Here is a 14,392-nt window from a genome sequence, read left to right as displayed (position 1 = left end):
CGCCCACGCCAGCCCCAGCCCCACAGGACTAGGGCTAAGGAGCAGACACGCATGACAGTTCAAGGGCATGTGTGAACCCAGACTGAGTCCCAGTTCTAGAAAAATCGAAACAAGAAAGCCCAGAGCAGCAATGTCTCAGGATATGTGGAGCAATACGCTGAGAGATTCTTAGTTCTGGTCTTAGAGAAGGAAGACATATGCTGCAGGATTTAGCGGTGGGAAATCAGAGCATCTGCCGTTCACTTAACAAATGGTAAGTAAATACACGTGCCTGCATACAAACAAGATGCTAAGTACGTTGAGGGTATACAGATGTTTGCTGTACCATCTTTTCAACTTTTCTATATATTGGAAGTTTTTCATAATAGAAAGCTGTGAAGAGGAAACAAAACGAAACAAAAACAAAAACGCAAACAATGATTTATCCTAAATATAGCAGATAGCTTCTCCCAAATAAAACATAGAATACACACAGTTCCAAAATAAAAAGAATACTAAAACCCTTTTGCGATAATTATTTTCCTGCCAATTCATCAAACAGCGGTGAAACAAGCTCCTTGTCCAGGTCTCTTTCTACAAAAGGCCCCAGAGAGAAGGCAGGGCCCTGCTCTGGGTCAGAGAGCACCACGACCACAGCAGGGGGCCCACACGCTGGGCTGGAGGAGCCCAGGGAGGAAGGAGGAGGTGCGGTCTCACTTTTCCAAAAGCCCAGCTGCTTACACCAAAAGCCCAGACCCTCGGGGGGGACCTGCCAGGACAGGAGGGGCGTGAGGGCTACGTTGCTGATGGCAAGCCAAGCAGAGCAGCCCCTGGAATCGCCAGCCCTCAATCCTGTTTTAAAATCATTTTATATAGAGACCTTGATGAAACAAAACAAGAAAACCACCAAGGACATTTGAGTTCAGCTGAACAAGAGTGTTAAGACGGGCCGGTAACCTCCACTGGCTCCAAGCCCCAGAGCGGTTACAGAGGGGTGGCTGGCACTGACGGGCTGGTCACCCAGGTGCATCTCTGGAGCTACTCTAAATGCAGTAAAGGCAAGGCAGGCAGCAGCGAGCAAGAAGAAGGGGACAGAGACAACTCCACACCCAGAGCCCACCATATCCCTGCCAAGAGCCCAAGAGCTGGAGGGTGGAAGCACCCAGGTGATGGGCACCTGGCGTCCCTCCCGCCTCAGCTGGAGGTCTTGAAAAATGGGAGAGAGGGAGGGCGAGGGGGGGACAAAGATAAAGCCACAGGGAGCCTGCATCTGCGCTGGCCACAGGTCAACAGGGAAAACTGTGTGTGACCAGGGCTGTGCCAGCCAATGTGTTTATGGAAAGGTCTGCAGCGGGCTGTCCCTGACGGCAGCCACCAGCCACCAGCCACGTGCGGCTCTGAGCGCTCAAAACTCGGCCGGCGTGACAGAGGAACTCACTTTTTACTCAACCGGATGAGTTCCAGCAGCCCCGTGTGGCCAGCGGTGCTGGTACTGGGGGCACAGCCCTGGTTCCTTTCATCATCGAACTCGGTCTGGGAAGACAGCTTGCCTTAAGCTGAGAAACACCCGGTTCTATAATTTCCTGACGGACATGAAAGCGCTACAGGTCCCACCCAGTGACGCTGCCGCACCTGCGGCGCGCCCCGCGCACCCCCTGGTTTCTCTCCTACCTGCACTTTAAAGGGGTCTCCGGTGATGCGAAGAGGCTTGTCGGCGCCCGTCGGCAGCGGGCCGTCCTGGATCATGACCATCTTCACGCCCGTCCGCTCCTGTGGGGCACACACTCTGTCACCACGAGGGACACGGGATGGCACATGCCACAGGCGGCCGGGCTCCTCTCGGTGAGACATGTCCCCTCCCACACCGCCCTGGCCCCTGGCCCCCGAGAAGGCTGTCATACAGGCCAGGCTGGAGAGCTTCCCAGCCCGACTCGGAAACCACTCTGCTCCCGTCCGGCCCCTGGAGTGTCCCGGCACCGACGAGCTCTTTCTGCAAAGCGCCAGGTGCTGGCCGGCTAGGCGCTCTGCCGGCCGCCGCCTCGTCAGCGCTCCCGCAGGGCAGGGGTGGCGCCGTTTCCCCATCTCAGGCGGAGGGGCTCTGAGCAAGCTGCCCAAGGCTCCAGAGCTGAGGCCGGGCACCTCAATCTGGATTCTGGGCTCCTAACGCCTAAACCTTAGGAGCCCACAGTGCAACGCCTTTCACAATCCAAGGACGGGGCTACGCCACAGAAAACAGGCAGGTCTCAAGCCCAACCTGCAACTTCAAAAACCCAAAAGCTCTGAAATAAAAAAGTCTGACCCTGGATAAATCTGCTTGGTCCAGAACTAACCTGAACCCACGCGAGTGCCTTTCCAGCCCTCCTCGCCCGGGTGCGACTACTGATGCGTTTAGCCGTGCTTACGGGTGCAGCCCCAGGACTTGCCGGGGGTTGAATTCGAAATCACGTTTGGGCCCCTGGGTCTCGGGTGAGGGATTCTGGAGCTTGGCGTGGCACGTGCTCACGGAGCATTACTTGCTAGTGGGCTCTGTGCTAAGGGCCTCGAGTAAGTGCAAAACGACGGCTGCTATTTCAGCTCATTCCAACAGCGAGGCCGGCACGGCCCGGCTCTCACGGATGAGGCCCTGAGCCCTAGAAAAGCCCACACAGCTCACGAGGGCGAGTGCTGCTGGCTCAGCGCCCCAGGCTCGGGACCCAGTATTTTTATCTGAGGTGTCGTCACTGGACGGGAAAAGCGGTCCTGAAGGGGCTTCCCTGCCACACTGGCTGCCGCAAGTTCACGGGGACCCGAGGGCCTGGCGTCGGAGCGGCACCGAGCCTGGCCATAGTCACCGTCCAGCAGGGTGGGGGGTGGAGGGCAAGGCAGAGCCCAGACCAGGCCTGGGTGCGGGCACGTGGAGGAAGGGGAGGCCGGTTCAGGCGCGGCTCTGCTGGGGCGCACACACACCTGCAGCTGCTTTATCGTCTCCCCTCCTTTGCCGATGACCAGACCCACTTTCGACGCAGGGATGAGGAGCTCCTGGATCGTGCTGCTGCCGTCGACGTCGTTGTGAAAGCCAGGTCCGTTCCGACAGCGATCCACAATCTGCCCCAGGAGCCGCTTGGCTTGTCTTTGGGAAGGAGGAGAACCGGCGCTGATTGAGTGAGTGCTCCGAGCACTGGGGAGCACCGGGGAGACGCACGGAGGCGTCAGGGCCGCCCTCCGTCCAGCTCCAGCTCCAGCCCCCACAGCCCAGAGGCCTCTGCCATCCGCCACACTACGGGGCTGGAACTTAAAAGCAACACACACCACACCGGCAACCCTCCAGCCCAGCCCGTTCAGGTCTGCCTCTGCTTGCGCTCCTACAAACACGGCCCGTCTCCCATCAGAATGCCTGCTGCTCCGCCGGCCGAGTCCACCTGCCATCCCTCTGCTCCCCAGTCCAGCCCAACCCTTCTCACGGAGTATAGACTCGACGGACACGTGTTAAACAAGGGTAGGAGAGACAGCAAGGAGGAAGACGGAAGAAAGAAAGCGAGGGTTAGTAGCCATCATCATCTGAATCTGCAAGCGCCAAATTTCTTCTCCGTAACCAATGGCTCTGCTCGATGACTCTGCAACTAGGGCTGTGCGTCACCAGTTTGGTTCCAAGGGGTAGGGAAAAAAAGGAGGCAGGGCCCTGCTGCAGCTGTGCAGTCATACACACCTGCTTTGTGCTTTTCGTGTCAGACTGTCAAGCCCTGCCTTTCACACGGAATCTTGTGCGTATGTATCTGGAGACAGGGCAGGGAAACTACAATGCTGAAATAAGTACAACCCAGCCTATGGAGGCCAATTTCCTTTTCTGCACCAGAATCTCCCGGCTGTTATCTGCAGCATTTATTCTTCAAATCACCGTGTACATTCTATTCTGTGGTTCCTGGAATAGGGAAAGATTCAGCTGCTAAACAGGCTGGCTGTACTGCGTACTGAAGGCAACAAAAATCCTTTCCTCCTAAAGTTATAAACCCACTGCCTCGACTGCTCGGGTAGAAAAGGAAGTAAGAATGTTTAGAAGAGGAGGAAGAGAGACGAGAATGGCAGGACACAGATGCCGCCTCTGGGAGTCTTGAGCCTTTGTGTATAGAGATGGCCTTGGGTATCCTCTGAGTTACGACGGCTTTTTAATATTTTGCTTGTGTACTAGATTAACCTGCATTGCAAGAAAAATGCCTTGACTCCAGCAAAACCATCCTGCCTGTCCTATAATGCACACCTGCCAGCAATATTTATTCTGGTTCACTGCTTGCAATGTTACAGCAGAATAAGAGAATTTAAACTCATCTAGACTCCCTGAGAAATGGAAACAATAAAACAGCCCTGCCTACTGAGCCAGACATAATCTCAGCACCCCTGTCCCCTGGTGCAGCGCTACTCAGGAGATTGGAAGAGGAGAGCGAGCAGACTCTAAGTTAGCACACCCCCTCTCCCCAGGGGGTTCTTGGGTTCACGCGGCCTGCCTCTAATACAAGGCTCCGAGCATGCGTGCACCAGGGCAGGAGAGCAATGCTAGTCTGCAGGCTGCTGCCAGGGCCCCAAAAGGCAACACACCCTCTGGCTGGTCCATATGGCCCCGAGCGGCGCAATGGCCACAGAGCAGATGCACTTGGCTCACAGACATCAGAGGGGCAATGGCATTGGCCGCAGGCAAAGGACCTGAGGCCTGGATTCTCAATGCTCCACGAAGCAACAGGCTCGCTATTCCAGCCCTGCTCAGGTAAAGGGGGTATTAAGGAAGAATTTGGTTAATGAGAGCACTCAGGCAGGGTGAACACTGGCGAGGACCTGGTTTATGAAGGAGATGTCAGGACAGCCGTGAGAAATTCTGTAGGGTTTGGGGGGGGGGAGTGGTATCTTATGTGTTTAAAGGTAACAGAAAAACTCCCCTGGAGTGGCAACCGCCCAGGTCCTTCCCTAGAGAAGCACCTGCTTTTGTGGCTAGACTGCAGCACAGATTGCAATGTTCAATAATCATTCTGCCCTTCCGTGTCTCCCCGTGTGGGGAAGGAGGAAGAAGAGTGAAAGGAAGAAGTAAACGAAATAAACTTACTCAATACTTTCTGGGGTTCCGGTGAGCACACAGGGCCTCTCTGGAATCCCAGAGCTCTCTATAAGAAGAATCAAGAAGGTGAGGTGTGTGGGTGGCCATCAGGCAACGCGGGCACCCTGCCTCTGGGGACAGACTCTGTCCGGGCTGGTGCCTACACCAGCCCCACAGAAGCCCAGGCTCCCAGAAAAAAAAAAGTTTGTTTCCGCTTGTGGAGAGAATAGCTCCACCCTAGAGTCTCAGAATAAAAACAAGTCCTGCAGGGGACACTGGGAAGACACAGCAGAGATTTCTGACTTGGTCCTAGTGAGCAGTCTCGGGCTCATTCCTGACCCACTTGTGTGCTAGCGCATGCCTGAATCCCGCAACCTGCGGGTCCTAGGTTTTCTCCACCTGCAGGGCAGTTTAACAGGTTCTTGTCTGCAAACAGCTCAGAGGCCCGCTGCTGAGGAAGGTGACGGGGTGCACACGAGAGTGATCACCAGTTACGGCAGGAACACACCAAGAGAACAGCGACACCTCTATGGAACTGGTTCCGGGCCATTTGACAAGAGAAGGAAAAAATCTTATTTCCCAACACCACACACGATGCTTCACTTTGTTCAAAAAAAATGTTGCCTCTAAAAATGCTTCCTTGGGGGGAAAAAAAAAAAAGACAAAGAAAAAGAAAGAGAAATCGCTATAACGGCACTAACTGCCTTCAAGATGCTGTTGTACGAAGCATCTTTTAAAATGACAAGCCTTTCTCTGGCCGGATGTCCTCCAAACCTCCTCCCCCCCATGGAAAGAGGCCAAACAGACGATGAAACTACAAATAAAGTTAAAACTCTTCTTCCTCAATCCGTCTCTCTGCATATCACATGGTCAAAACGCACCCAGCTGGGAAAGGTCTTGAACTGTGTTTAACATGTGCTACTTTAGCCAGAACCTCCGGCTGCCTCTTTCCACAAAGGGCAGGGACGGTCTAACTCACGGGAGCCATGAGCAGGCCCCAGGAGGAAGCCCAGAGCCACCGGACTGTCCAGGCCCCACTCTGTCTGCCCTAACATTCTGGTGCAGAAAACAGAGGTCCCAGACCGGCAGGTGTTTGGGAGGGGCCGCGCAGGGCCTAGAGCTGCAGGGCGCTTCCCCACGGGGCTCGACAGGCAGCATCAGCTCTGGACCTGCGTCTTCTCTGGTTGTTCTGCTTCTCACCTGGGAGGCCAGCCCCAGAAGTGCAAGGAAAACAGCAACCACATATACTTACCCAAGCCCCTACACTTCTGAGCCATAAGCACAGGTTTTAAATCTGAAAAACTCTTAAAAAAGACTGATTTCTACCAAATTGATGAGCTCGATGAAAAAAAGGAGCGCTTACCTGAAGCAATTTGAATTTTGCAACCAGATTCTGCTTGAATCCGTGAAATCTGCTCACCTCCCCGGCCAATAACTGAAAGAAATTGAACGGGGTCAGAATACTGCGCCCTCCCTCCCATATTCCACATTTAACCATGCATGAATGACTTCATTAATGCTACCAACATTTATACTTGGCTCATGGCACAAGTCGGGTTGGCTTTGGCGAGCCTGCAGAAACTGTACATGAAACACAGCAAACAGCAAAGGGTAATCGCGCCAAAGTGAGAAGAAAGATGGGGGGGGGCTTGGCCCAACTTTCTGGCCTCCCCCTCAGCCCAGAGAGTGCTGCACTGCCTTGGGCCTCCAGAGAACACAGTGTGCAAAACATGCTACCACAGGTGACACACTGAAAGAGACTAAAATGAAGGGACCGGGAGTTCCCACTATGACGCAGTGGGCTGGGGATCTGGTGCGGTGCGGCTGTGGTGCAGGTTGCAGCTGCAGCTCAGACTCCGTCCCTGGCTGGGGAATTTCCATATGCCACGGGTGCGGCCAAAAACAAGAGAGAGACAGGCATTAGGGAAAAAGTAAATAATATGGATACTTACTAAATCCAACCATTTTATCAGGCACTTTGAATTCTTCTGTTATTACTGCCCTAAAAAAACAAAAAACATTTGGGAAAAATACACGGTATAAAGAAGTCTGCAGTTATTTTGGGTTCCCCCAAATTTCCCACAGCGGCAGTGTTAAACAGACAAAGGTTTAAAATAAATCAGGCCAGTGTGGTCAACAGGTCCAGAAGCATCCACCAAGACTGCCATCGCACGAACCCTTTGGCCAGTCTCTCCTTGAAAAGACCCAAGCCTCCCCTCCCTCCTTGTGGCAGAGGAAGAAACCTCGGTTTCTTCATTAAACCATCAACTCCACTAGCAACTGCCTTTTCTTCCTCCAGCAGCGCTTAACACCTGAAGACCTTCTGGGGCCTAGGGAGTGTCTGGACTTCTGTTCTGGTCTCCTCTCTAGAGGCAGAGAGACTCAACTGTTCTTCAGCAGTTCTTGTTTCTCCATCTCCTTATTGCTTTCTGGTCTCCTTCTAATTTTCTGCCTCTTAGGGTGAGATGCCCCACATGGGACTAGTATCCAACAGGGGTCTAATCAGTGTTGACTGGTACAGAATAATTACCTTACTCACTCTACAAAGTACTTCTGTTAAATGCTATCTGATCCATTATGTGTCTTTTTTTCTTTTTCTTTCTTTCTTTTTTTTTTTTTTTAAAAAAAAAACAACTATTGCACTGGCTCTTTCAAACAATCTTCAAATTTGCCATACAGTGTATTGTGGACAATATCCAATTTGCCCAACACCCTAGAAAGCAATTAAATCCAAACATTTACCTTGGGAGGAAGCTAAGTAGTTTAAAAAAAAAAAAAAAAGTAAGCGTTTTAAACATCTCTCACACAGCTGGATTTTTACCCACCACGGAAAGGACTGAACAAAGTACACGTTCTCAGGGACAGTGCAGCACTGAGGAAACGCAGGGCACGAGGCGCACCGCCACGGCCACTCTGGCAGGAGCAGGCGGCGCCTTTCTGGCGTGTCCACCCTCAGGTGGCACATGCCCCGGGATGCTCTCTACCTCCTGGGATGTCCGAATTCACACCGAAATCAGGCAACTCCCAGCTTCCTCAGCAGCAGCAGTGCGGACGTGGATGCCAAGCCTCGGCTGGCCTAACGGTACGTCCTAGGATAGACGTGGGGTCCCTGTGGGGATGCTTCTGGACTGAGGTGAAGGGTGACAGTGCTCCTGGATGTGTAGCCATTGGGTTGCTGCTCACACGTGCAGCACAAAGCTGCCTACTCCCAGGAAAGAGTGCTGGGGAGCCAACTGGAAGGGGGGCAACACTACCACGACTCCAAGTGTCACAAAACCCAGGCAGGTCCCCAGCCCACGGGAACCATTTCAGCAGACTCTCTTTGAGGAAGAAACATGTGAAGATGAACTGCTTTGGGCTTCCTGGAAGACAAAGCTCTATTTTTGTTGTTGTTGTTATTTTAGGGCCACACCCGTGGCATACAGAGGTTCCCAGGCTAGGGGGTCAAATCGGAGCTGGAGCCACTGGCCTATACCACAGCCACGGCAACCTGGGATCCAAGCTGTGTCTGCAACCTATACCACAGCTCACGGCAACGCTTAACCACTGAGCAGGGCCAGGGATCAAACCTGCATCCTTATGGATGCCAGTCAGATTCGTTTCCACCAAGCCACGATGGGAACGCCCAACGAAGCTCTATTCTAAACGTAGGGCTGAAGCTGGTCTAATGCGTAAAGTATAAACATTTTGGAAAGTAAAAGCCTGCGTAACCATGGCATTATAGGAAAGTTACATTTGATACTAACAACCTCATTTAAATGACTCTCTCAATTCATGAAAAAACAAAGCAAACAAAGAAACCAAAAACCCCCCAGGATTAATCTTTCACTTAACCGATGCCTGGTGATTTCTAGAAACCCCCAACATCTGCACAGACTACAGAGGATGTTAACGGTATCCCGGCTGGTGGAGGTCAGAGTAACGTGTTACAGCAGCAAATACGCACATAAACTCGCATCCCTTTCGGAAGAGTCTGAGCAGTTTCCCGTCTATTTCATCCCTTTTGGAGGGCTAACACTGTGACCGCAAACACCCCGTCTTACAGACGGGTCGTTTTGGTTTCTGGCTGCACCCATGGCATGTGGACGTTCCTGGGCCGGGGATCAAACCTGCACCACAGCAGCACCTCAGGCCACTGCAGGGGCACGGCCAGATCCTCGACCTGCTGCACCGCAAGAGAACTCCCAGACTGGTCTCCATAAAGCCCCGAGGTCTCTGTGTCACCTACATCCTCACGGCTTTGGGGCAGGCTGCGAGGGGAAACTAAGGGAGGCAATCAGCTGAGCACCCATCCAAGGTTCCGTGGCAAGGTCTCTCTCTGCAGCGGGGTCAGGCCAGGGTGTGTGTGTGGGGGGGGGCGCTGGGGTGCCCCAGGCCTCCGCCTCCTGGACCCACAAGTTCCATCTCATGAAAGCCCAGCAAGTCACACTTCTTCAGCACATCTTTTGTCACATGAAGGGCTAAGGATTCATAAAACATTAGGAAAACCACTGCATCAGGAGGGAAACTTTCACACGCTCTCCTTTCAATTCGATATACGTAGGCAGAAAGAGCAGCTTCAACATCCGAGAAGTCTTCTAAGTTGACATAGCAACGGCTGAGTTTTAAGACCTTGTGTTAGCTGGTCCCTCCAGCTTACACTGTCTTGGGAAAGGGCTACAAAAAAGTTGAGTCTTAAAGAAAATGAGCCCATGGTTTTTCACACTCTCAACCTCTGACTTTCTAACACTTTAGTACAGATGGTGGATCAATAAACAATTAGAAATGATCAATAAATAATAAAACATAACCCACTGCTTACCTTTGATGTACCAAGGCCCCTAACTGGTTACCTACTGTGGCAAAGAGAAAGAGAAAAGAAAAATCAAAGCATTAGCACGGATAAACTAACTTCATCCTCACATGAGCTCTTAGGTTTGGGGGCAGCGGGCGTGGGGCGGCGGGGGGATGGCAGAAAGAGAGCCAACAGTAATTTAGGCTCAGAGGCTGAAATGAATGCGTTACACGACATGGAACAGGAGGGGAGGCCTTGATGAACACACTGTCTCTAACCCAGTGTCCAGCTGAAGGCGGGATAAGACATTGATCTGTGGGTCCACATGCTGAGAGGCCTGGGAGAAAATCCTGCAGCCTAAATCCCTCTCACCTCCTCCCTCCCTCCCGCCCCGCATCCCAACTCCATGTAAAGATGGTGAGGGTTCCTTCTCTTTTTGAAACAAATGAGAAGACTTAACCTCCCAGCTCGCAAGCATTGTTCAGCACGGCTCCGTGGCAGCTGCAGCCACTAAGAACGCACGCCTGCGTTCCTGCCGGCCACGCCGCGGGGCGCCGCCCCCTCCCTACCCTCCCAGGAGCGTAAGCAGCTCGAGAAGGGGATCTGGCCTCCGCCCTCCTCGGGCCTCTTCGCCGACCCACGGCCGCAGACCCACGGCCGCAGTCCGTAGGCAGTGGACGCTAACAGTGAGCAACTCCTCTCGAGCCCATTTCACAGAGACAGCAGTGCCCAGCCTCTTAGGATGAAAACCAACTTGGCAATCACAGCCGAACGGCACCACTTTAGCCACGCTTTTTGTTCATTTTTCCTCTTTCAACTACTGATGAGTGTTTCTGCCAGCCTTCAGCAAGGAATGACTCTGTGGTGTGTCTCTTTCGGAAAATGCAGCCCAGGAAGCACAGGCAGCAGACAACGAAGAAGTACAAATCCTAACTGTTATGAGCAGCTGAACGAATCTTACAACATGCTAAGCAGAGGATCTGAAACTATGTCTCTGGGGAAAGTTATAAGGACAGACAGGAGATAAGTGGAGAAGGATCAATTACATCAGCCTCCGAACAAAGAGTGAAATGGTTTGACGTCTGAAATTAGGACTCCGACAGCTCTTCTTTCCGCGGGAACTTAACCCTGTCATTCTCTGCCCAGAGAGGAGCCGGTCATTAGAAGTCCGAGGGAAAAAAACCAAACAACCAACCAGATCCTGATGTTTTAAAAGGAGAAGAAAAAGCAGAGAGAGGCATGCTAGCAAAGAGGACCCAAAGCTGCTGAGTCAATACCGTCTTTCTTCTGCATCAATAGCAAGACAATGGTCTGCGGCCAAAATATTGACATTATATACTATTAATCTGCTTCTCTCAGGGATAAGTGAATCGCTTTTTTGTTTTTAACTGAATCTTAAAGCATTCTTGGCGCATTCCCAGTTTGAATATGACAAATGCCCTTGCTTGGGACAGGCCATGTTCATGATTCCCACCCCACGTGAAAAGTGGACAACCGGCCAGCTTAGGAAAGGCACCCTTGGCGCCCCCTGAGCCCGTGAGGCTGGGAGAGGGGCCACTCCCGCCTCAGGCAGCGGGCATGAAAACCACGTGCTGAAAGAGGGGTCCACGGCAGCGCGCTTGCCGAGTTGTGCTGCCTGTTCCGACGTGAAGGCCAAGCTCAGCCGCCCTGCTTACTCCCCCGAACTCTCCTCTCAGGGGCAGAGCATCCAGGGAAGACAGAGAAGTAAGTGTCTTGAAGTGACGTGGCCGGACCTTGGCTCTCAGTTTGCTGCGCTGTTTGGTAAGAGATGGCAAGAGGCTGATGATCTTTCAGCCAGAAAAGCCACCGAGACAGAATAAAGGGCAACACGACCAGAAAGAGCTTCGAGAGATTCACGAGAACATTCTTCGAGGGGCTCGTGCTCAAAAGCTATTTGAAATTTTCTGCTCATCACAAAAAAAAGGAAATTCCTTTGTGTTGGCAAAGAGTCACAGGTGTCACGCACACCGTATCATTTCTGACAGCCAACTACTTTGTGACAAGTGGAGGTGCTTAGACTGAAAATAGAGGTGCACGCACCATCATCCCACAAATAGATGGGGTGCTGCGGGCCACACCACTGAAGAATGAAATCAAATTCAAATCCAGATTCAGCTCTTTGAGGTGGTGGGCCCTTCAGGACAAACTGACTCCCTCCTCCACGCAAACGCTGCAGCCCGTGCTGTAACGTTTCATTCCCTCCTGGAACATTCCCATCTGGTGCCTAGAAAGGAAAACCAGCCGTTAGATAAGGGGCACCGGGCACTCACACAGCACACTGGTCACGTCCGGCTCCACCAACGGGGGCCTCCGCCCAGTCTTCAGGATGAAGACGAGCCAGACGAGGGAGGCATGCGGGAACGCCTAGCAAGCTCAATTCAGCGGTAACCACAGTCATTTTACTGTAAGAAAAGGAAAACCGCTGAATAAAACAGTCCTATTTGCCGTTAATGGCAGCGGCCGGTCGACAGCAGCTCATCTTGCCTCCAAAGCTGCCCTCAGCCCCGCAGCCCCCAGCACAAGTGTGCAAGCAGCACACCTGCGTGCTGCTCACTTCTCCCACGCGCACGAGCCACAAAGGGACGGCGCCTGGATAACAGGAAAATGAGCTTCCCAGAGAACACACTCCTGCTGCAACGGGAGACACTCTTTCTGAAGAGTAACCCCCAGCCCATTTCAATAGTGATCTTTGAAAAAGATTCAGGCGCTGGACACATGTTTTCCCCGTTTTTGAGGCAGAAAATAAGTCTCCATTTCCTTTCCCCAAAGACATGCTGACAAAACATCACTGAAGAACATACCCAACTTTATAACACGCAACCATCTTAATGGTTAACCCCCCCCCCCCAAAAAAAAGCCCAGGGGACAAAAGCACCTGTCGTCCCTTGTAGCAATGCAGACAGCACCTGCCAGCCTCGTGCACGGGGAGCAGCAGGCCCCCCGCAGGTGGGCGGGCAGGTCAGGAGTGAAAACGGCAGTTTTTATATGACTGGCAAAACAAACAAATCCATCAAGCCTTCCTCTTCAGCCTCCGCAAACAATGCTCCTGCTCCTGCACTCGGATTCCCGTCTCCTCCACTCGGACCAGCGCCTTTCCAGCCCCAGTTAAGGTCAGTCATACTTACAGCTGGCTGTGGGGACCACTGCAGTTTTCAAGGCATTTTTGAAAAGCTTTTCTCCCGAGGACAGGACAAAGGCTTCCTGTGTTTGAATGGCAGCAACTCTCGCCCCAGGGCCACAAAACACTGACTTGCTAAATTCGGCTCAAAAGTCCTTAGATGAGTAATCTGTTACTAATTTTGCAAATTACTGTTTTTTTTTAAAGTGAGAGTACCTTCAAGTTTCTCTCAATCACATCGCTCTCACTTGCAGTGGAACGTGCTCTGTGAGTGGAAATGAACAAACACCAGCCCAGCTTCAAAGGCTGCGCTTCTGGATAGCTCACCCATCGGAACCCCGTCGGAACCCACGTAGTCCGACGAAAGCCCTGCGAGGTGGAGGCGGTTATTCTCAGTCCCCGTTACTGACGAAGGCGGGGTCACAGGCCAGCCTCCAGGAAAGGGCAAAGTGCCCGCGTGAGCCCGCGCCCATCAGGCCTTTTAGATGCTGGGCGCTGGGCCGGGTCCTGGGCATAAAATGGTGAGCAAGGCCATCTTTGCCTTCGGAAAGTTTAGGGCCTGGTGGCAAAGGCAGAAGGCTCTGGGACGAGCAGCAAGCTACCCGCGTCTCCAGGAAGCCCACCTGCTCCCCTCCCCAGGAAGTGCCTACCCAGGGACCTCTGGGGGAAAAGAAAGAGGAAAAATAAAGGCTACAAGACTGACTTACAGCGTATGCCTTATTTTCATTTCATCCAGTGGTTATGAAGTCAATTTAGGGGGTTGTGACCCACTTTATTAAAAAATGAAATAAGAGGAGGTCCTGCTGTAGCTCAGAGGGTTAAGCACCTGACATTGTCTCTATGAGGAGGCGGATTCGATCCCTGGCCTCGCTCACTCGCTCAGTGGCTTAAGGAACGGTGTTGCCGTGAGCTGCGGCATAGGTCGCCGATGCAGCTCAGATCCAGCATTGCTGTGGCTGTGGGGTAGACTTCAGCTATAGCTCTGATCCGACCCGTAGCCCGGGAACCTCCATAAGCCACAGGTGCAGCTGTTTAAAAAGAAAAAAAGTCTGAAAATAACCTGTTACAATTCTGATGATAATATCAGGAGGTAAGTATTATCTCCATTTTACAGGTGCGGAAATAGACTTACAGAAGTTAAGCAGCCCGCCCAAAGCCACACAATTATCAACAAGCAGGGCTGGGATTCAAACCCTAACCTATGAGACACCGGCACCTACATGTTCAAGCATATACTATTATGGCACATGAGACAGAGACCAGGTTCAAGTCTTCCTTCTGCCACTTATCAGGTCATCTGCCCTTGGTCAAACCACTTCTCAAGACACCTCTACAATAAGGAGTTTAGGCTCCAGGGTTCCTTCCAGCAGTGACCTTGTCTTAGTCTATGCAGGGCCCCCACCATCCTCTGTAAACCCAGGGCATCTCTCATCTGCTCTCC

The 14,392-nt window shown here is 52.4% G+C and overlaps 1 protein-coding gene across 19 annotated transcripts in view; it reads right to left on the bottom strand.

Moving 5' to 3' along the window:
• Window positions 1–14,392, bottom strand: part of FUBP3 (far upstream element binding protein 3) — a 53,125-nt gene that overhangs the window by 17,870 nt on the left and 20,863 nt on the right. For 11 of the 19 annotated variants that reach the window (XR_002339530.1, XR_002339512.1, XR_002339777.1 and 8 more), the window contains 6 exons: window positions 9,840–9,873; window positions 6,991–7,040; window positions 6,402–6,473; window positions 5,048–5,105; window positions 2,926–3,088; window positions 1,651–1,749 (listed from right to left, as the gene is read on the bottom strand). Coding sequence is in view for 11 of the 19 variants with exons in the window: in XM_021076835.1 (XP_020932494.1) it covers window positions 1,651–1,749; window positions 2,926–3,088; window positions 5,048–5,105; window positions 6,402–6,473; window positions 6,991–7,040; window positions 9,840–9,873 (476 nt within the window). In the remaining 8 variants the exon portion in view is untranslated. Of the gene's footprint in view, window positions 1–1,646; window positions 1,750–2,925; window positions 3,089–5,047; window positions 5,106–6,401; window positions 6,474–6,990; window positions 7,041–9,839; window positions 9,874–11,873; window positions 12,058–14,392 lie in introns of all 19 variants that reach the window. The other 8 variants (XR_002339544.1, XR_002339522.1, XR_002339790.1 and 5 more) reach the window with 4 other exon arrangements.

Source organism: Sus scrofa, chromosome 1 (genome assembly GCF_000003025.6).
Source record: "Sus scrofa isolate TJ Tabasco breed Duroc chromosome 1, Sscrofa11.1, whole genome shotgun sequence".
In the NCBI taxonomy this organism is placed as follows: Eukaryota; Metazoa; Chordata; class Mammalia; order Artiodactyla; family Suidae; genus Sus; species Sus scrofa.
This window is presented reverse-complemented; position numbering and strand designations above follow the sequence as displayed.